At 40.3% G+C, this 23,927-nt stretch overlaps 1 protein-coding gene across 3 annotated transcripts in view; it reads left to right on the top strand.

Annotated features, from left to right (window-relative positions):
* The window catches only part of PDZRN4 (PDZ domain containing ring finger 4), a 386,181-nt gene that overhangs the window by 263,664 nt on the left and 98,590 nt on the right, over nucleotides 1-23,927 (top strand). The window contains exon 1 of one of the 3 annotated variants that reach the window (XM_073328041.2): nucleotides 6,698-7,114. The exons of the other annotated variants lie outside the window; for them this stretch is intronic. Within the exon in view, the coding sequence (XP_073184142.1) occupies nucleotides 7,022-7,114 (93 nt within the window). The 5' untranslated portion in view covers nucleotides 6,698-7,021. Of the gene's footprint in view, nucleotides 1-6,697; nucleotides 7,115-23,927 lie in introns of those variants that run through there. 3 annotated transcript variants of the gene reach the window in all.

Raw genomic sequence — 23,927 nt, 5'->3', positions numbered from 1 at the left:
ATGGACAACCTGCCATTTACGGTATTCCATCAGGATAAGGTCGCCTTACACATACACCCAAAATTTTTACCAAAGGTGGTCTCCCAGTTTCATATTAAGCGATCCATTCACTTACCTGTTTTCTTCTGAAACCCCATACATCTGCAGAAGAACTTGGACTCTATTTCCTCGATTTCCAGTGAGCTTTGGCCTTTTACCTTCAGAGAACAAAAACAATCAGGAAGTCTCCTAGACTGTTTGTTGTGGTAGCAGAGAGAATCAGGAGATAGGTCATCTCCATCCAGAGAATCTCAAAATGGATTTCCAGCTGCATTAAACTCTGTATCCAGCTGTTGAATCTACCTTCCCACACTAGGGTATGGGCCCACTCCACTAGAGATCAAGCAATGACTTCAGGACGTGCCTCTCCTAAAGGTATGTAGAGCAGCGATATGGAGTTCTGTCCACACATTCGTAACACACTATGCCTTGGTGCAGGACTCAGTGGTGAATGCCTCCATTGGTGTGGTGGTTCTCTGCATGACCCTTCTGTCCTCATCCTCGCACCCTCCTCTCACTTAGACACTTCTTATCAATCACCCACAGTGGAATGCAGTAGGGACCATTACTTGAAGAAGACGAAGAAGAAGAGGATGTTACTTACCTGTGACTGGAGGTTCTTCAAGATGTGTGGTCCCTATCTGCAGTCCACTTCCCACCCTCCTTCCCCTCTGCTTTGAATCTGTCAGATTCACAGTTGAGAAGGAACAGGAGACACTGTCGGTCCTCCCCGCATTTATTGGCTTGGATGGAAACATGAGGCGAGTCATGGCGCATGCGTGAACCAACGGACGCCAATTTCAAATTGCCTGACTCTAGGCACATGGTGCGCATGCGTAACCCACACTGGAATACAGACAGAGACCACGTATCTTGAAGACCTCCAGTTACAGTAAGTAACCACCTCTTTCACTCCCCTGGATCTACAACCCACCCAGGGAATAAACCAATGCAATTTACAGTAAATATAGCTGATTTGCAGTAGCCTAAGGGCCAGCTAGACTGGTGCCTCAAGGGGATCCATAGAATGCCATGTGCTCCAGCTCTGCCACAAGCCACTCTGAGCCCACCAAAGAATGTTGGCTATACGTGGGTGGGGGAGCAAATGATATAGAGCTCCAGCACTGGGGGATTCCCCTTACATAAGAAGAATCCCTGATTAAGGCAGCTCTCTGTCCCATTTGTGCAAAGGGAACAGAGCCAGAATCGAGCCCCAGATTTCCTGCATCTGAGAGTGATACCCCTAAGAACAGCTCATTGTTGAGGGGTTGGGTTGTGACATTAGAGGCAACTCAGTCAATCATTTTACAGATGACTTAGTGCGGACTACAGTTTTGCTGGTAGAATCTCTTAAAATCAGGGCTGTCAAGCAATTTAAAAAATTAATCATGATTAATCACATGATTAAAAAATTAATCGCGATTAATTGTGCTGTTAATAATAGAATACCATTTATTTAAATATTTTTGGATGTTTTCCACAATTTCAAATATATTGATTTCAATTTCAACACAGAATACAAAGTGTACAATGCTCACTTTATATTTATTTTTATTGTAAATATTTGCACTGTAAAAATGAGATAGTATTTTTCAATTCACTTAATACAGCTACTGTAGTGCAATCTCTTTATCATGAAATTTGAGTTTACAAATGTAGAATTATGCAAAAAAAAAACCCAACTGCATTCAAAACTAAAACAATGTGAAACTGTAGAGCGATGTGAAACTGTAGAGCCAATCGCTCAGACAAACAAGTTTGTTTACATGTGCCGGAGACAATGCTGCCCGCTTCTTGTTTACAATGTCGCCTGAAAGTGAGAACAGGCATTTGCATGGCACAGTCACAAATTTAATTAAAGCATTATTTTTTAATGAGCATTGTAAATAAGAAGCCGGCAGCATTATCTTCCATAAATGTAAACAAACTTGTTTGTCTTAACGATTGGCTGAACAAGAAGTAGGACTGAGTGGACTTGTAGGCACTAACGTTTTACATTGTTTTGTTTTTTTGAGTGCGGTTATGTAACAAAAATATCTACATTTCTAAGTTGCACTTTCACGATAAAGTGACTGCATAACAGTACTTGTATGAAGTTAATTGAAAAATACTATTGTTTAATTTTTACAGTGCAAATATTGGTAATAAAAATAATATAAAGTGAACACTGTACACTCTGTATTCTGTGCTGTAATAGAAATCAATATATTTGAAAAGTAGAAAAACATCCCAAAATATTTAATGAATTTTAATTGGTGTTCTATTGTTTAACAGTGCGATTAAAACTATGATGAATTGCGATTAATTTTTTTAATTACAATTAATTTTTTGAGTTAATTGTGTGAGTTAACTGTGATTAATCAACAGCCCTAATTAAAATGTCTTGTGTTTATTTCACATATTTAGGAAAGCTATATTTCGCAACTATGATGTCACAGCCATGAAACCTCTATAATGATGATATAGCCAGAAAATACTAATTTATGTGTTAGTTGATTGTGAGATTTCTGTTATATCCATTAAAGGCATGGTTTTTTTTTCCTGTAGAGTAACTTTACATGTATTCCATCACACCCTCACAATTTTATTAACCCTGTATGAATCTTTGAATAGCAAAGTAACTGACAACAGCTATGTGGCTGTACGTTTCTGCTACTGTATACTCTCTGTACCAGTTCAGAGAATAGGGTAATCCCTCTGCCCAGCGGATAGAAACAGATAAATCAAGCTATTTAAGCCATGTAAGTATCCCAGAGCACCTCAGCTCTGTCTGTCATTTCCTCTATCTCAAGTAGGTCAGACAGTGTTAGTGTGGTTTGGGCCATGGAATGCAGCAAAAATTAGAAGCTGATCTGGCCTATATATTATCAACATTCTACTTCCACATAGAGCAATCCGGATGTCCATTTCTTAATTTTAAAAAGGAATGTCAAAAGTTATAGACATTTTGATATGTGGAGCAACTTTATAATTGTGAAAAATTAATAGTTGAACTTTTATGTTTATATTAGTGCATCTGAGAAATCATTCCACTAGAGAATACTGGAGGGCTCTTGACTTCCAATCTGCCTAATTTAGAGGCAAAAAGAAAAGGAGTACTTGTGGCACCTTAGAGACTAACCAATTTATTTGAGCATAAACTTTCATAAGCTACAGCTCACTTCATCGGATGCATACTGTGGAAACTGCAGAAGACATTATATACACAAAGACCATGAAACAATACCTCCTCCCACCCCACTCTCCTGCTGGTAATAGCTTATCTAAAGTGATCACTCTCCTTACAATGTGTATGATAATCAAGTTGGGCCATTTCCAGCACAAATCCAGGTTTTCTCACCCTCCCCCACCGCCCCCCAAACTCACTCTCCTGCTGGTAATAGCCCATCCAAAGTGACCACTCTCCTTACAATGTGTATGAAAATCAAGGTGGGCCATTTCCAGCACAAATCCAGGTTTTCTCATACCCCCTCCCCCAAAAACACACACTCACAAACACACTCTCCTGCTGGTAATAGCTTATCCAAAGTGACCACTCTCCCTACAATGTGCATGATAATCAAGGTGGGCCATTTCCAGCACAAATCCAGGTTTTCTCACCCCCCCACACACACACAAACTCACTCTCCTGCTGGTAATAGCTCATCCAAACTGACCACTCTCCTTACAATGTGTATGATAATCAAGGTGGGCCATTTCCAGCATAAATCCAAGTTTAACCAGAACGTCTGGGGGGTGGGGAGGGTAGGAAAAAACAAGGGGAAATAGGCTACCTTGCATAATGACTTAGCCACTCCCAGTCTCTATTTAAGCCTAAATTAATAGTATCCATTTGGAAATGAATTCCAATTCAGCAGTTTCTCGCTGGAGTCTGGATTTGAAGTTTTTTTTGTTTTAAGATAGCGACCTTCATGTCTGTGATTGCATGACCAGAGAGATTGAAGTGTCGCTATCTTAAAACAAAAAAACTTCAAATCCAGACTCCAGCGAGAAACTGCTGAATTGGAATTCATTTGCAAATTGGATACTATTAATTTAGGTTTAAATAGAGACTGGGAGTGGCTAAGTCATTATGCAAGGTAGCCTATTTCCCCTTGTTTTTTCCTACCCCCCCCCCCCAGACGTTCTGGTTAAACTTGGATTTATGCTGGAAATGGCCCACCTTGATTATCATACACATTGTAAGGAGAGTGGTCAGTTTGGATGAGCTATTACCAGCAGGAGAGTTAGTCTGGGGGGGGGTGTGTGAGAAAACCTGGATTTGTGCTGGAAATGGCCCACCTTGATTATCATGCACATTGTAGGGAGAAAGAAAAGGAGTACTTGTGGCACCTTAGAGACTAACCAATTTATTTGAGCATAAGCTTTCGTGAGCTACAGCTCACATGCTTCCGATGAAGTGAGCTGTAGCTCACGAAAGCTTATGCTCAGATAAATTGGTTAGTCTCTAAGGTGCCACAAGTACTCCTTTTCTTTTTGCGAATACAGACTAACACAGCTGTTACTCTGAAACCTAATTTAGAGGGTTTTAGTTTCCACTTCTTGGTTATAAAGTTTGTTTTAAAATGTGGACTTGTATAAGTGGAAATGTCTCAGCTACAATTCACAGGTAAGACCATGTTCCGATGTATGTCTTATTAGCCCACTGAAAATAATGGAAGACTATAGCACTGGATTGCCCTTAGCTACCTGGGTGTACATAGAGTATTGTGTCAGAGCTAAATCATTTATTAACTCCTTAACAACATATATGTTATCAGTTTTCTAGTGCTTCAGCACTTACAATCAATACCTGCCTTTTACTTCCTTGTCTTTAATTAGTGTGTTTGTCTAGATTGCCAGATTTGCAAGCAGTAAATGATATATGGTAGTGAATTCTTTGCAGTGGTAAGTGGCATGTTAGTGAAATATTATAGGGACACCCTCTTAAAACCTCACTGTGTGATGTGTATCTAGTTATATTGTTTGCTAAAACAGTATGTAATTTGCTAGTACTAAAAATTGCAAAATAGGGACATCTTGTAGTAATGAAGGGTTACAGATACAATAATTGTTTTGTTCCTTTATGTTTATAGTTAAAAACCTGGATTATTGGCACTATCTTATATTGCTGTTGAATGTTCTGCACAGGTGTAGAGTTCTTAAGGTAGCATCCAGGTTTGCATTGTGAGTGGTTTCAACTGATTTTTAAGCATTGGTTTCTTACTTGGATCAAGCTAACAGCAGGTCTGTTCATATGTGGTTTTATCTAACTATCATGTACCAAGATATAATTATACAATTTTAGTCAAATCTGAAACAGATGCCCTTCTGCTTACCTATTGTTATAGCCATTTGGTACCATTCTAATGTTACATTGACACCAGACAGGAAGGCCCATTATGTCCCCCACTGAATCAAAACCCTTGGGTGCTAATTTAATAACTTCAGTCCTCTGAATTGAAGCAGAGTTTTTGGCACGCACACTTCTCCCAGCTAGGCGCTCTTGCCTCCATGAGGAAGGTGGTACTTTTGTTTATGGCAACGGTATATGAGGAGGAAATTGACAAGCTAGAGCACCTTAATGGCTTAAAACTACCTGTTAATGATTGTTGTATTGGTGCCTGCCTGGCAGCCTCTGTCTCCAATTAAGCATCTGCTGGAGCTGGAAGCTGGGCTCTTAATTGGAAAGAAACAGATTCAAAGCAGGTTGCATTTTGTGCCAAGATAGATTTATCAGTTAAGCTATGCCTTAATCCATTGTATTTTCTTTCCAGCCCCCTCCCTTTTTTCTTCTCTCTACATTTTACCATTTGTCTCCCACCCAGTGGAGAAAAATCCCTAAGTAGTTGGAATGCACAGAAGTCATTCAATAGAATGGTGGAGTTTTCATTTCCCACATAACCTTTTGCTGACCTGTGGTCCAGTGATAGGCCCTGCCCCAACCGCTAACTTTTTCTTCCCCCCAATTCCTCCACAGCACACATACATACACACCCACTAAAATATGTTGTCTAGTGTACATTCAGGAAATCTGTTTGCAACTATCTTTTACATAGAACGAATTGTTTAATTGCAGATTAAAGATTAATGCAAGTATAATGATTCCATGAGGACACTTCAGACAAAAGCATCCTGCATCAGGCAGCCTGCATCCATTTTTCAATTTGGCCATAAATTTGGCTGGGAATTAAATAGTAAGTAGCCGTGATTGCAACACTGGTCTCCAAAGGCACTCACGGGAATGAAAGTAAATGAACAGGCTCTCACACAAAGCATGTTTCATTATGGTCATTAGTGGGCAGATCCTCAGCACAACTGAAGGTGAAATTGTCTACAAGAAATGTTGGCATATGGTTGTTGAAAATGGAATGGGAAGGGAAGCAAGATTGAAAATGTTCAGGACACAGAGTCCAGAGATGGCAAACTTCTTTTCTTTATTTTTGGCCTGGATGTAGACTGCAGGGTGTGAGCAGAACTGCTTATGTGCAAAGCTCGCTTGTATATGAAACTCATGCATTATGCAGCACCAGTAACTCAGCAAAACATTTCAAATGTATAATATTTAGATACCTAGAATTATCACAGTTCCTTATATATTTGTTATTTTGAGGGGAAAATACTAAGTTTTACTTCCATTTATGTTTTTCAGGTGTGGGACATTTTATTTTCCTTAAAATGTTTGGCAGACTAGTAAGTTGTTTATTCCTTCATTTGCTTTATATGGAGTGCACATGAAAACAGGAGGTTGCAGCCTTTATTCCAAGGGTGGAACTGTATTGCACTAATTTGAGAGAAGCTGGGTGTGTTTTGTACTTTGTTACTGTCTTTGGGTTTAAAAGAACTCTTCAGTATAGTTCTTGTGCCGGATGCAGCTTATGCTGGCGTAACCTCAGACAGCCCCAGTCATGGTAACTTCACAAGGAGAATAGGTTACAGATGCAGAAAGCTGCCACAACTTCTAAGCCACAGTTCAAAAAGCAGGCAAAGCTGTACTACAAATATGGGAGTGACCAAGGAAGTTGAGGGATGCACTAATTCAGTATATCTCTTCAGCAGTCTTCACAAGCTGGCTCCAGTGGACCAAAAACTAAAGGTACTCATTATCCTACCCGCTCCTCCCTGGCAGAATACCCCACTGAGGGACAGTGTTAACTCTGTTTCCTCTCCATTGGAAGTGAATCCTTCCTGAGTGCCAGGGTGTTAGACGTAGGGTGACCAGATAGCAAGTGTGAAAAATCGAGGTGAGGGTGGAGATGGGGTAATGGGTGCCTATATAAGACAATGCCCCAAATACCGGGACTGTCCCTATAAAATCATGGTATCTGGTCACCCTAGGTAGATGGCACAGGGACATCCTGTCCCACATTTGTGAGTCTGACTCTTGCTGAGTGCCTGCTTTTCCTTTCACTTACTTTGGTATAATTCAGGAATTCACTAACAGGGTTATATTGGTGTAAAAGCTGTGTAATGAGATGAGACTCAGATTGTATAAGTACAGTTGATGTAAATTATTGCCGATATCTTTAAGCTAAGCTTTTTTTTTCGGTCTTCTCTGACAACTGCACTATTTTCTGAAATCCTAGTAGCAGATGATTTTGAGATGTAAAATATCTTTTTTTATATATATAAACAAGATTTTCTGTGCAAGCAATACTGATAAAAGAATTAACAGGAATCTTAGGCATACCCTTATTTTCCTTCAGTTGCTCTTTTACTACAACTATAAATCATAGAAATGTGAGGATGGAAGGGACCTTGAGAAGTCAGAAAGTCCAGCCCCCTATGCTGGGACTGGATCAAGTAAACCTAGGCCATCCCTGACAGGGGCATATCCAACTTATTCTTAAAAACCTGCAATGATGGGGATTCTACAACTTCCGTAGGAAGCCTAATTCATAGCTTAGCTACTCTTATAGTTAGAATTTTTTTCGTAATATCTAACCTAAACCTGTTTGCTGCAGATTAAGCCCTTTCCTTTTTGTCCTACCTTCAGTAGACACGGAGAACAATTGATCATGGTCCTCTTTATAACAGCTCTTAACATATTGGAAGACTTATCAGGTCCCCCCTCAGTCTTCTTTTCTCAAGACTAAACATGCCCAGAGTTTTAATCTTTCCTCATAGATCAGGTTTTCTAAATGTTTTATAATTTTTGTTGCTCACCTCTGGACTCTCTTCAGTTTGTCCACATCTTTTGTGAAGTGTGGCACCCAGAATTGGACACAGTACTCTAGCTGAGACCTTACCAGTGCTGAGTAAAGTGGTAATGTCAGCTCTCATGCCTTACGTACAACATTTGTGGTAATACACCCAGAATTATATTAGCCTTTTTCACAACTGCATCACATTGTTGATTTATGCTCAATTTGTGACTCACTATAACCGTGAGATCCTGTTCATCAGTACTATCGGCTAGCCAGTTAGTTAATCCCCACTACCACAGACAGTAGGACTGGAAGTAACGGGCTTAATCTGTAGCAAGGGAGAGTTATCATAGGAAAATCTTTCTAACGATAAGGATAGTAAAATAAGTACTGAAATAGATTACCAAGGTAGGCTGTGGAATCCCTGTCACTGGAGGTGCTTAAGAACATGTTAGACAAATATCTGTCAGGAATAGTGTAGGTTTACTTGGTCCTGCCTCTGTGCAGAGCTGGACTAGATGACCTCTCAAGATCACTTCCTCCCCAACATTTCTATGATTCTGTGTTCAGTTCCTCAATTTTTGTTTTGTTTTGCTCATAGGTATATCTTCGTTTTTCTCTTCCACTCTTTTAATAACAAGGGAACATTTGTATAAAAATAGGATCCATTTGCTTAAAGAGTCATTTGCTTTTGCCTCTTATTACTTTCTTTAAGTTAAAATCCAGTCAGTGACATCACATTTGTTACAGTGACACTGACTTAATGTCATAAATACAGAGTGACTTAATGATGTAATAAGCAGAGGACATAGATAATACAGTGATTAAGCTAATTGCATGATGTCATTGTTAACTTGTGTTCCTTTTATTTCTCTGTATTCACCTGTTGCCTCTTGACTTTTACTTAGATGGTAAACTCTCCTGGGTACAGATAATCTTTTTGTTATGTGTTTGGGACAGGGGGCCCTGATCCATGATCAGATCCCTTAGGCGCTATCGCAAAATATAATAAATAAATGTAATATAATAATGGTAATATTTTAGATCAGTGGTTCTCAAACTTTTGTATTGATGACCCCTTTCACACAGCCAGCCTCTGAGTGTGACCCCCCTGCCCTTATAAATTAAAAACACATTTTTATATTTAATATTATTATAAATGGTGGAGGTGAAGTGGGGTTTGAGGGTAGAGGCTGACAGCTCGATATCCCCACGTAATAACTTCACCACCCCCTGAGGGGTCACGACTCCCCGTTTGAGAACCCCTCCTTTAGATTTTGTATTGTGTATGTGTGTGTGTGTGTGTGTTTGAAAGAGAGAATAAGAGAAAGAGAGAATGTGAGGCATCCAGAGCCTGTGATATGCTCTGCAGAAATGGAAATAAATAAATAACATGAATATATAAATACGTAAGAACAGTTTCTAAGCAACCAAGATCGTGCTTTTGTAGAAATCAGAGATCTGTGAACCCTCTGGTGGGTTTGTTTTATGGTGGTGTTCAGGAGCTGAACCGCTGAGCTGATTTGTGAGGGATTGAAAGTGATTAGTCCTTGTAGGTTCACTTCAAAGTTTGTATTCAGGAAAGTCAGAGAATGGACTCTCCACACCCCAATCAGTCATGCTACAGACGTATCTTCTTTTATTCTGCGGAGAGTGAATAGTAGTAGCCTCATAGTACTGGATATCCCCTTCCCTAGGTGCAGAGTGTCTGTTACCTTCATCTTGTGTCCTTGAGAAGCAATGGGAGTTGGCAGGTAGGGCCCTGCCCCAATTTAAGGGTCTTCTGGGGATCCAGAAAGTGGCCTACTCTCCTTCACCATGAATAAAGCATCAGGAGAAGCAATCTCTCTCTCTGCTGACACATAGGAAATAAGGCCTTGTGAGGCTAAGCATACAAGTGAGGAAACATGTTCCCTACTTATTAATAAGTATAAAAGAAAACAAAAGTACCCCCAGGAAATATCTTTTAGGTCAGCAGAATTGTTTCTCAATAGATAGTTTCACAAAGATTTTCATGAGATGTCAGCTACTCCTTTATCTGACAACTTACCAGCTCTAAACAAGCTCTTTCTTTTCAATAATGACCTTGCCATGCTGACTTAAAGGAGTGTGATGCATGCGAGGAGATGACTTTACTGCAATTTTCAAAAAGGGTTCTGCATTTTTATGGTGTTAGTAAACATATTTTTAAATAACTTAGAAATGAAAGAACAGGGAACCCTGTTTGCTAGTTCTTTACCTATTATTTTTTATACTGCATGCATTTCAGAAGATAAACTTATTAATGGATTGTCCAATAGCAGCAGAACCAATGTCTAAGAAAGTGCTCTTTTCACTTTAAGCAGTCATTAGCCATTTGAATAATTTGCTTTTTTTGTATTAGTAAATAGTGTTACTATTAATGAGTTTAGTTCTTTTAGTAGTGATTGCAGAGACGAGAGCAAGAGAAGATTATTTATTCATCTTTCTGAGTGCGTTATTTGTCTTACTGATATATTATAAGGATTTAAGGATTCATAGTTGTTAGTGATCTGGTTGTAATTGATCAATAATTTAAGCAACGTAAAGCATAGTTTGTTCCAATAAATGTTCATGCCTTTACAACAATCCCCTTGCATGGATATACAAATACAACTGTTAAAATGGATGTACCAATACCGCATACAAGAGTGATAGTGAGCTTAGTGATATTTACAATTGTGAGTAAACTTGGTGAATTTTAGCATTTATAATGGACACAGAGAGCAATCTGTCTACAACAGTATAGCACACAAGATGCACAGAGTTAGCTTAAGAAATATTTCCCATGGACGAGTAAACTGGCTTACGTTCTGGACTCGATTCTCCTACAAAGCCAGCTTTGAACATAAGACATCAGCTCTTTTTTTATTATTATTATTATTATTATTATTATCATTTATTTGTATAGAGGTAGCATCTAGGAGCTTTGATCATGGACCACAATCTCATTGTACTGGGCATTGTACAAACAGGGAGAAAAAAAAAAAAAGATGAACCCTGCCCCCAAAGTTTTTCAAAGTATGTTTCTAATCAACTTACTCACAGGCCTCTCTCGGCAGTTTCTTTGTAAATGATCCTGTCTCATATCCTTACTGAGGGGGGAAGACTGACAAATGTTCAGTTTGTAAGATTACTCTCACAGGCATAAATTCCATTCCAAAGTGTCTAGAGCACCCACAATAGGCAAAAAGAGGTTTCAAGATTAGATTTTTATTGGAACCAAATGGAATTATTAAAGAAAGATAAAGGCTGTGTTAAAATGGTAGCTGTTATTAAGTATTAATAGCACATCCTGAATGCACAATATCACCACACAGTGGAGCTGCCAGTGTAACTCCAGCAAGCCTGATAGCTGGGCACTACTCAAACATAAGAAGGTATGTAAACAATGCAGTGGAAGTTGTTCCAAGGATAGGAGGCAGCATGTCAGAAGGGGAGAAGGAAGCAAAGAATGCAATGATAATATGAACAGGCGTGAGATGGGGTGTCAAACGAGAAAAGAGAGCAGAGGCTTGAGCAGCAACATAGTTATACAGAGCCTAGAGATGAATCTGTGGTGCTTGAACTTGATGCAGGAGAGAAACAATGAAGAGGACTGAGGAGAGAAGTGACTTTTTTCAGCAGAAGAGAAAAATAACCTTAGTAGTAGTGTTTTGGACAGACTAGCGTGAGCCTAAGAAAGTAGGCCTGAAAGGAATTTGTTTTTTGACAGATGATAAAAGCTTTCCACAATTACTAATCCTCGTAAACATCAGATGCAGGGTTAATAGTCTAAAAGAGACAAAGAAATATCTCGCTTTTCAGACAGCAGTGGTAAGTCATATTGGTGAGGATGGGACAGCAATCGGAAAAGGAGGACAAAAATTAGTTGACCGAGGATACGTTTTCCAGCCCTAAAACTTTATTCATTTAAATAGGATAGTCTAACTGTAGTGGGGTGACTACCCCACACCTGCCCAGAAGGGGTTAAAGCAGCCTGGGAGAGGGTTGTGAATGGGAAAAGCAGGCTGATTGGGAAAGCAGCCACAGCTGTGGCCAACTTAATCAGGGTCCAGCTGGCCCTTATAAGAGGGCTGTGGGCTAGAAGCGAAGGGAGACACTCTCTCTAGCTTCCTAGAGAGAGAAGGACCTGGCTGCCTGGGAAGCTAAGGGTACCTAGGGTGGAGCAGTGCTAGGGAAGGGCAGAGGGAGCTGCAGAGCTCCAGCCTAGCAAAGCCCCAGGCTGCAGGCCTAGTGAAAGGCCTATGAAAGGGTACTGGGGCTGCAGAGGGGCAGCCCAGAGATAGGCAGAGGCAGCTGGTCCAACCCCCCTTGCTGATGATGAGTGGTTCATAGTCTTCAGTCTGCCCCAGGGAGCAGGGGCTAGATGGTGACTGGCAGTGGCCACTGAGGCAAGGTGGAGGTTGAAGGTTGGGGGATCCCCTGGGTGGGGAGTCTCAGATTGTGGGTTACTGCTGGGGCGGAACCCTGACAAGGAGGGCACTGGGGTCTGGGAGGGACATGCAGGCCAGCGGCAGGCGAGGCACCGGCCTGCAGAGGGCGCTCCTGGCCGGAAGAGCTAATTCCCAGGACGACTAACAGGAGGCACCACGCCGATGAGTCATCGCATCGCTACACTCACCAAAGAGTAAATCCATTTAGATTTGTTTTTGTCCCACAGGTACATTTCCCTCGTTATCCTAAATCATAAAAGCAATTTCTCAAAACAAGGGAGGCAGAACTTGACTTTTGATCTGGAACTCATCCATGCTGCTTAGAGGTTGTTCAGAGAATGTTCATGTTAATGCAATGCAAGACTTTTCCCTGAGCCTCTTGATCCTCTGTATATCATAGAGAACAGGAAAGTGGCATACCAATTTTTGGTAAACATTTTTCTGTGACTTGCGGCAATTTAGCCATCATAGATTTGTTGTAATCAAAATAGAAATTGCTCAGATGCTGAAAAATTGTTACCTGATGAGACTTTGATGGGAAACATTTTTAGCTCTGATTTGATGTTTAGAATTTGTGAATGTGAGAAATCTGTTCTTGTAGGGTCTGTTATTCACTACGCTTTCTAAAGATAGAACAATCTGTCTCTGTGCTCATTTAATTTAATGTAATGTTAACAGTGATACTGTGTTGGATAATATAGAATGAGTTGTAAACATAGCTGTATGTTCCAGAAATATTGTAACCAAAAATTGTTTGGACAGCCCTAAGGGAAATTGTAGAAATAGTTGAAGTGCTAAACTGTTTTGGGACTTTGTTTCCTTGTTTATGAAAAACAGATTATTTTCCATTTTGAAGCTTCCTGAAATATGACACCTTTTTCTACTTATCACTTTGAAAAATACCCGACAGCCTTTAGAGGCATGCAGACCAGATTCTGAGCTCTGTTATACCAGTGTAAATCTGAACTAGCTGAGATTAGAACCTGGTCTATATGAATTGTGTGGATGTTAAAACTAAGCTAAATACAATTGGAGAGGAGATCCTAAAAGGGCAAATGTTCATATACGTTTACTAAAAATGTAGGTTAGAGTGAAGACTGCTAAGGCTTCTATTGGCTGTTTATACAAATTGTTTTATTTTATTCTTATTGAACTGTTTGTTTTTATTAACTCTATGCACAGTATATTAGTTGTGATTGACTTGTATGTTACCGTCTGCTAGCTGAAATCCTGGGTCCATTGAAGTCAGTGGCACAATACCATTGATTTAACTAAGGCCAAAATTTCATCCTTTGCATATAGGTTAATATTTATAGGCCAAATCCTGACATTTGAATTCAGAACGGGATTTGGCTTGAGCATTTGGAAGGTGCACGGGGGAAGGGCTCCAGACGTCTTTCCCCCATCCTTGTGCAGTCCATGGGAAATGCAGCCGAGATGGAGCAACTATAAGGTGGGTTCGCAAAAAAAAGCAAACATCCTTCTACGATGTATTAGCAGGAATGTTGTAAGCAAGACACAAGCAGTAATTCTTCGGCTCTACTCTGTGCTGATTAGGCCTCAGCTGGAGTATTGTGTCCAGTTCTGGGTACATTTCAGAAAAGATGTGGACAAATTGAAGAAAGTCCAGAGAAGAGCAACAAAAATGGTGAAAGGTCTAGAAAACATGACCTCTGAGGGATGATTGAAAAAATTGTTTGTTTAATCTGGAAGAGAGAAGGCTGAGGGGGGGAACATGATAACAGTTTTCAAGTACATAAAAGGTTGTTACAAGGAAGAGGGAGAAGAACTGTTTTTCTTTACCTCTGAGGATAGGACAAGAAGCAATGGGCTTAAATTGCAGCAAGGGAGGTTTAGGTTGGACATTAAGAAAATCTTCCTAACTGTCAGGGTGGTTAAGCACTGGAATAAATTGCCTTGGGGAGGTTGTGGAATCTCCATCTGTCAGGGTTCCTTCCCACTCTGAACCCTAGGGTACAGATGTGGGGACCTGCATGAAAGACCCCTTAAGCTTATTTTTACCAGCTTAGGTTAAAAACTTCCCCAAGGTACAAACTTTGCCTTGTTCTTGAACCATATGCTCCCACCACCAAGCGTCTTAAACAAAGAAAAGGGAAAGAGCCCACTTGGAGACATCTTCCCTCAAAATATCCCCCCAAGCCCTACACCCCCTTTTCTGGGGAAGGCTTGATAATAATCCTCACCAATTTCTACAGGTGAACACAGACCCAAACCCTTGGATCTTAAGAACAATGAAAAATCAATCAGGTTCTTAAAAGAAGAATTTTAATTAAAGAAAAGGTAAAAGAATCACCTCTGTAAAATCAGGATGGTAAATACCTTACAGGGTAATCAGATTTAAAACATAGAGAATCCCTCGAGGCAAAACCTTAAGTTACAAAAAGACACGAAAACCGGAATATACATTCCATTCAGCACAGCTTATTTTACCAGCCATTTAACAAAAGGAAATCTAACGCATTTCTAGCTAGATTACTTACTATGTTAACAGAGTTTCTGAGACTGCATTCCTGATCTGTTCCCAGCAAAAGCATCACACAGACAGACCCTCCCGCCCCGATTTGAAAGTATCTTGTCTCCTCATTTTGGTCAGGTGCCAACAAGGTTATCTTAGCTTCTTAACCCTTTACAGGTGAAAGGGTTTTGCCTCTGGCCAGGAGGGATTTTATAGCACTGTGTACAGAAGGGTGGTTACCTTTCCCTTTATTTTTATGACACCATCATTGGAGGTTTTTAAGAGCAGATTAGACAAACACCTGTTGGGGATAGTCTAGATAATACTTAGTCCTGCCATTAGTGCAGGGGATTGGACTAGATGAGCTCTCAAAGTCGCTTCCAGTCCTATGATTCTATGTTATGGCCAGCTGCAATTGCAGTACATAGGGGAACACAAAATCACTTCTCTCCCTGGACAAAGCAGAGTATTCTGCACCCACAGAAAGGGGTAGTTGCTGGCATTCTGCATTTCAAGGTCCCTTTGGGGTAGGTTGGCTCTACACTGTCCCCATTGCAGGGTTGTGCTTAATGCCATCAAAGAACGCTTGCTGTTTGTTTCGTACTCAGGCAAAACTTCCATTGACTTAATTACAGACTTCAAGATCTTGCTCTGTATTTGAATGTTCATCTGCATTAGTGTATGTGTCTTGTGATAATTTCACTGTATTTCTGTTGTGTATTTGTTATATTCATCCAAAATTAATACAAATACTGTATGTAGAAGGTGTTGCAAAAAGAAAAGGATCACTGTTTCCATTGTATCTTTTACTTGAGCCTGATACTTGCTGGTCCTGAGTTTCATCAGAGGAGTGAATGAAATAGTCTCTTCCTAAAGCAAGGACTTAGGGGTGGAGGAGCGGGGAGGTTTCATTATTTTTAATTGTTTTCCTTTGTTGTTGCAAATCAGCTCAGTTAGCAGGCAAAACCTCAAGAATAGCCCAACAGGTGATCCATAACTCAAAGGAAAGAAATATGAGATATCTCTGGCATTCTTTGGACTCCTGCCATACCTACGGTCTGCAGAAAAGCAGAGCACCCCTAATATCGTTCTCTCTTAGAAAGCAGATGAGGTGACAAAAGAATCGTACTGACAGAAATGTTTTTCCTTTTTGAGGGCTTAGATGCAGTTCATAGAGGTGATGCATGACATGCTGTTTCTTTGTAAAAGTACTGAGAATATTAAAATACTTCTATCGTCAGTGCTTAGCCTCAAGCTTCCTTTAATGATCCTTCCAGATCTTGTAAGAACTAGGACTAAATTGACTATGTGACTTCAGAAAGTAGCTACATAGTGACAATTAATGATTCTTGTCAAAGTCCTGCACAATCAGGATCCATAAATTATTTCATTTAACTGCTAGTGCTTTTTTATCTCCACTAAAGATTTTTGGGTTCCTTATTAAAGAATCAATCCGTGGCTCTGATGTGTGCCCTCAAAAGAAAAAAATAAACAACTAATCAAATAGACAGTGTTCTTTGTGGTTTAATTCAAAGGCTGCTGTTGTACTTACATTGCATTTATATGCTAATATCACTTCATCAGACATTTGGACATGTATTCTTTTTATCTATATTTTGTGCCCTCGTTATTATGTCAGTCTTCTGTTGAACTTTCCCCCATTCTGCATTCAGAGAGAGTGGTAATACAGCTGGATAACCAGATGAAAGAGTTCTGGAGATAGGAGTTGGCTCCTGCTGTTCTTGTTTTACCCACCAATAAAAGTCACACAACTTTTTAAAAGAAGAAATCTAACAATGATTTGTGCAGCAGAGAGCTTTGTGAGTAGACCACGACAGAAATGAACAAACTCTGTGTGTCTCAAGAGGGGGTCTCTTGTAACATGCTATAGCTGACCATGCTGCCTTATCTAATTTAGAGAAAACCTAGAGAGGAGCTCCCAAGAGTTGAGATCTGAGATGTATGTATTCCTGAGTTTTAACCCATTTTCCTTGAAATAGTAGGAGTATTAGTCATTTTTGTGTTGCCTCCCTACCACGCATCCCCCCAATGGCTTGTTGTGGTTTTGTCTTTTCCTCCTATCATCTTTGCTTGTGTTTCTGTGATTCTTCTAAATGCTACAGCATGGAGCAACTCTCACAGCCTCGATTGGAACATTTTTGCCAGTGGTGTATTTAACAATTAAATACAGCTATTCCTTTCTCTCTGGGATTGGTTGTGACAAGGGCTGGACGGCAAGCCAAAATTAGTCTGTCTTTATCCAGATCCTGCTGTTGCATATTTAACGTTGGTCCTTGGAATTTAAAGAATGTTTCCGTTGTTGGTAACTGATAGTTGTAAAAAAGCACAGAAGAATGCCTGTCTCCGCTTTCTTTGAGTGCAAAACACATTCAGTTCACCCATGAAAGTGAACAGATATTTTCTAGTCCATTCCCGTTTGCTAGTAGTCTATCAGAGAGAAGGAGTCAGGGCGAACTGTAGCAAAGGTGCCCGTCTGTGCACCCAAATGACTTCTTGGTCCTCCAGTGCTGGACAGTTCTTTTACACTACAGGAGTATCCATAATGAGTACTTTGAGACCCAACAGTAGTGTTGGGAAACAGTATAAGGCAGAGGTCTCCTTCCTAGCATCCTGACTGAGGATTTCACTTTGGTGTTCAGTGTGTCTTCGTTCAAGACATACATTTGCCACAGCTGCACTGTCTCCAAGAGTTCTGCCATCTGTTTAATTAGACTGAGAGACCTAATTTGAACCATGCTATCCTCATGGATCTTCTGGTGCCAGGAAACCCCATAGTTCATATAGTTATCATTCTGTGTAGTTTGACAAATAAAGTGTCTCCTTAGGCCATAGCATAACTCTTTCTTTTCATATTGCTTCTCCTTATAGATTGGGTTAACACATTCTGTTTTCCACTTCTGTTGAAATAAATTTCCATCTATTGGAACTATACCAGATACTACAGTTGTTTAAACCCCCTCACCTATTTGTTGTATAGTCTCCCATACCTTTTAGCAGATATCTGACTGTTCTTGTTACTTTGAAAAGCATCTATCTTCATCACCCTGGCATTACTTTTCACTGGAATAATTGTCTACAATGGGGCACCAAGGACCATGGGTGACTAACTTGAAGTCTTGTGGCATGATCTTAATTTCATAACATGTAGTCTCAACAGTGAGCTGCTGTCGTCAGCAAAGAACATTTTGGGAGTGGAGCAGTCAAGAAAAAAAAGCTTTCATTGAATGATAAGATAATTTAATGATTTGTAGTAAAAGATTAATTTATTTTTTTCTGTGGAGAAACACCCTGTCACCTGTAAAGCTTTCCTAAGAACATGAGAATTTGCAATGGTAGCTCTCAGAAGGTTCTATTCAAATGTAAATCCAAACATTCCAAGCCACTCTGCAGTGTGTCTGCTTGTCCGAACTGTCTAAGCCATGTACATTCCCAAATTACTCAGGAAATGTCTCAAGAAAAGTCTTTTGTATGAGATTTATGGCTCTGGAGATATACCAAGAACTGTGGAAAAAATACCTGCCTCTGGAAATTTCCACTACATGCATCAAACAAAGTGGGTATTCACCCACTAAAGCTTACGGTCCAATATGTCTGTTAGTCTTTAAGGTGTCACAGGACTCTTTGCCGCTTTTATAGAAAAGTAAATAGGTCTTTTCCATCTTTAACTTCTATGATTAAGACTTGTTGTTTGCTGTGGGAAAAGTCATGGCTTTGTCATGCCATGTTGTCAATTGCAGGATTAAAGTCCATATCTGTAATTAAGCAAAACCAAGGTTTTCCAAAGAACCCTAAATGTCTCAGTTTTTGTCATAGAAGTCGGGGCTATGGCACACATACAGCCATAGACACTGATCCTGCAGTACTAGCTATTATTGCAGACCCTTGTATTTATATGGAATCCCATTGCAGGACCAGACCCAAATAATGATCCTGTGATATCAATGGGACAGGCTTCTGGAATGTACCCAGTGCCACAAATATTAAGGCCAGTTTCTGCCATCAGTTAAACCAGTAGTGTCCCACTGAAGACAATGGTTGCATGAGTGTGAATCAGAGCAGAATTTGGCCTACAGATTCCAACAAATGGGGAAATGTATATACTATATAAAAAGAACATGGACCTTGAAGAAATAATATGATGTGGGTAGTCATAAGTGTCAGAAATTCCTTCAGCAGAGGTTCTTACAAGGACAATGAGTTCTGAAGCACTACAAAAACTATGCCTGTCAGTTGCACTATTGCTGTTTAATGATGGGCAGTGATCTATTAATTTATTCCAGTCAATTTGTAATGGCCAAAGCTCGCAGTATATCTATAATGCGAAGCATCAATTTGCATTTAAACAATAATTCCCAATAAATTGGTGCTCATCAATATCTGCTTACCAGTTGATCGATATCTAATCTGTTTACCAATTTAGCTTTGTCAGGAGAGTGTATGTGGTTGATAATTTACTAGTCAATCTCTTTAGCTAACTGCAAAAAAATGTGGAGAAATATATCTACTGTTAAAAAAAGTGAAGTGTTTTTAATTCAGATAAAATGCAGTGCATTGTAAATTAACTAAACAAATAAAGTGGCAAAGCTGTTGTTTAGATTAGGCCATTAAATATTTTTACCAGAGTGGAGAATGCATCATGTTAGATTAATAGAACATTCCCTCCTCTACTTTATATTCAGGAAAGTTTTTGAATTTGCATCTTAACTATAAAACAATGAAGATAATTTAGTCCTAGACCATGTGAAAAACATGTTGCAGAAGCACCAGTTGGGAATTTGTGTCACACAAAGCGGTAGGTAGTAGCAAAGATGCTAAAGCAGCTCTTCGCTCTCACTCTGATGGTGGGGTGTTTCTATGACACTCAGAGCAGAAAGATTTGTGCTGCTTTAGCAAGGGAATGCTTTCATCTGGCTGTATTAATCCAGTATTTGATCAGATTGGTGGGAGCTAGAAATCTACCATTCACCTCATTCTGCCATTTAGAAACAAAAGGAAAAATGATCTCCCGGATTTTGTGTCTTCGAGTCGTTTTAAAAAGATGCTCTCTATACAATTCCTTTAGAGTGTTAGCTCTTTAGGGTCCACTGAAAAATCAGCCTCAGTCAAACATTCTATTATTTGCCTGCCACCTCTTTTGGATTATTCTCCCTCGGAAACCATCAAGGCACTTTGGGGCATCTATTCAATGATGAAGTGCAGTTATGACATGACATTTAAAACTGATTGATTAAAAAATAGTCTTACATATTTAAAAGGGAAACAGCCTTCACTCTGAAGCTTGGAGTTGAAATGATCTTTTTCATTACCAATCTCCTATACATACGGTATTCTGTAAATTATATATTCTGTTTCACAGAACTACTATATTTATTATCAGAGGAAAATGGATTATTAATTACAGCCAAAGGCTGCTTTGATTAAATATACAATTAATTAGCTATGCTAAGCCCATCCCAAAGCTCCTAATATTTTCAGCTGGATGATTTTTCTAGTACTTTTAATTAAAATTGTTCTAAAAAGCCACAAGTTAGCTGCATGTGCACTTAAAACTGAAGTTAGCTCTTCAGTGTTTGCTGGTTGCTGTATGCCATCTAATTAATCTTTTGTGATTAAATGTACATAAAAACATCTAAAATGCAAGGTAATGTGTGCAGATATGGAACAGTGGAGAGCTTTTACCGGGCCTCAGCATGGTTGTTTTATCTGCTGAAAATAATTTCAAAAGGCCACAGATGTTAATTGTTTTGATGAAGCAAATGTAGAAAAAGGCATACCTACAAAACACAGCACAATCCAGCAGCAGCAAAAAGGAAGCAGTGTATACTACAGACATACACTTGCGAAAATAAGAAAGATTACTTTGCAGAGTGTGGCTTGTCTTTGCTTCCTGAGTTGTAAGTATGTTCTCCCTCAGAGTTGGTCTCAAATTTTGTGTAGCATCATGTGAACACCTTAGCAGCTGAGATACATGAAGCTTGGTGATGGACTTGCACCTCACTCCTGTTCTGAAGAAGTGACTATCATCTGGCCATACAATAGTTTGAGGTTTTATTTTTTCATTTTCCATTTTTAAAGATTTATAGTTAGAATTAGGATAGAATTTTCAAAAGTCCCCAAGAGGTTTAAGAGCTCAAGTCCCACTGAAAATCAATGAATCCTGACTCCATTAGTTGCTTTTGAAAATCAAAGTTTGTGAAACATTCTCAGCTCATACCATTGGGAAAGGAAGGTGTCAGCTGAGAAACTTTTCTTAAAGGGACACTTGCCTTGCAGGCCCAATACCTGAAAGCTAGTGGCAGCTGAGGGTGAGGAGTTATGACTGTTCATGTCACAGAGGCATAAAGAGGATGGGTTAGGAGTTAGAATTAGAGGTGTATGTCATTAGAGAAGTACTAAGGGTAATAACAAATGGTGTTGGGGTGGGCAGCAGGAGGATGGATTGGCATATGTGTCATTAGAGGGTTGAGAGGGGAAAAGGATTGCAGCATGTTGCTGAGTGAGGTGTCCTGTTCTCTAGGTTTCCATGCCCACTAGCATTCCAGCAGCTACCCCTTCCCCTCCCTGCAGCAATTTCCCTATCACTCCCTTTTCTTGAAGGTGAGTAAAGTTCAAGATGAGCCAGTGCTGGGTTTAAATAAATTGCTGGCTTCTAAGGGCAGCTTCTTACTGAAGGAGGTCATGTCCCAACCCACTCAATAGTAGTGCATCATAATTCAGTCAGGAAGCATATAAAGGAAGGCAGTGTTTTGGGGATCATATAGGCAGCACACTGAGGACTCAGAGGGAATGCAAGCTGCTTGGGTTGGAGAGTGAAGGAGATGAGGACATCTGGGACTCTGAGGGAAGGTTTTCACACAGATGATCCTTAATGGGCAACATTAAGTTAAGGAGTGAGTAGGGAGAGCAAGGAGGGACCACCTCTGGGATGCGAGAGTATTAAATTAGCTTTGGTGCTTTTGATTCTCAGTGTGTCAGTTTCATAGGTTTTAAGGCCAGAAAGGACCACGGTAATAATCTTCTAGTCCAGGGATCGGCAACCTTTGGCATGTGGCCCATCAGGGAAATCTGCTGGCGGGCTGGGAGGGTTTGTTTACCTGAAGCGTCCACTGGTTTGGCCGATCGCAGCTCCCACTGGCCGCGGTTTGCCGTTCCAGGCCAATGGGGGCTGCGGGAAGGGCGGCCAGCACATCCTTTGGCCCATGCCGCTTCCCGCAGCCCCCATTGGCTTGGAGTGGCAAACCGCGGCCAGTGGGAGCTGCGGTCGGCCGAACCTGCGGACGCGGCAGGTGAACAAACCCTCCCAGCCCGCCAGCAGATTTCCCTGATGGGCCACATGCCAAAGGTTGCCAATCGCTGTTCTAGTCTGACCTCCTGCATAACACATGCCACAGAATTTCACATTGTAATTCCTGCAAATTATCAAACAACCTGTGGTTGAACTAGAATATATGTTTTTTAGGCACACATGCAGTCTTGACTTAGAGGCTGCAAGAGATGGTGAAGTTACCAGGTTCTTTGGAAATCTATTCCAATGATTAATTACCTTCATTGTTAAAAAAAATTTAAAATCTTCTCCTTGCAATTAACACCAGTTGTGTTGTAGGTATGTGTCCTCTATGGACCAGGTGAGACCTATCAAATGCTTTCACATGGGAACAACAAAAAGCATCAGGTGGTTCTGACTTTCATTGACTGCTGACCAGGTAAGTTGGTTTCACACTGATGATGTAGAGACAAAAAATTCCCTGAATCATAAAGTTCTTCAGTTCTTTTCATATGGCCTAATCCTGCCATTCTTGCTTACATTGATTTCAGTGGGGCTCCTTCTGGAGCAAGGTTGTTGCAGAGGAAGATTGTGAGGAAGAGAGAATCCCAGGAGGGCTTTTAAAGGATTAATACAGAAGAGTTTCTTAACTTTATTAAAATCCTTCATTGAAACCTTATATGACGCCCCAACAAAGCAGATAAGGAGAGGTCAGCTGCATGGGGCACACTGTAGCGCTGGTTTCTTTCTTTCTCCTACCATAGTTAATATTGCATTTATTGTGTGGGTTTAATAGAAACAGGTCACTGCTATCTCTATCGGGAGGGGGCTATTATTTTACTGTCTGGCTAACCTCACACAGTGTCACATTGATTACTGTAATGCAGCATTCTCCAGATTCAGAAGAATTAAAAATTATCTCCAGTCATCAATGGGACAGATGCAACTGAATAATGTAGCTGGCCTTAATGTTCATCAAGACCATACCAGGGAACTAGATGTAAATAAGATTGCTGAAAGTTTCATCCAGAAAGCTACAGTGAAACACAGAATCTTAGAAGATTAGGGTTGGAAGGGACCTCAGGAGGTCATCTAGTCCAACCCCCTGCTCAAAGCAGGACCAACCCCAACTAAATCATCCCAACCAGGGCTTTGTCAACCTGGACCTTAAAAACCTCTAAGGATGGAGATTCCACCACCTCCCTAGGTAACCCATTCCAGTGCTTCACCACCCTCCTAGTGAAATAGTGTTTCCTAATATCCAGCCTACACCTTCCCTCTGCAACTTGAGACCATTGCTCCTTGTTCTGTCATCTACCACCACTGACAACAGCCTAGCTCCATCCTCTTTGGAACCCCCCTTCAGGTAATTGAAGGCTGCTATCAAATCCCCCCTCACTCTTCTCTTCTGCAGACTAAATAAGCCCAGTTCCCTCAACCTCTCCTCCTAAGTCATGTGCCCCAGCCCCCTAATCATTTTCGTTGCCCTCTGCTGGACTCTCTCCGATTTGTCCACATCCTTTCTGTAGTGGGAGGCTCAAAACTGG

Source organism: Lepidochelys kempii, chromosome 1 (genome assembly GCF_965140285.1).
Source record: "Lepidochelys kempii isolate rLepKem1 chromosome 1, rLepKem1.hap1, whole genome shotgun sequence".
In the NCBI taxonomy this organism is placed as follows: Eukaryota; Metazoa; Chordata; order Testudines; family Cheloniidae; genus Lepidochelys; species Lepidochelys kempii.
The sequence above is the reverse complement of the archived record's forward strand: the minus strand, read 5'-3'. Positions and strand labels throughout refer to the sequence as shown.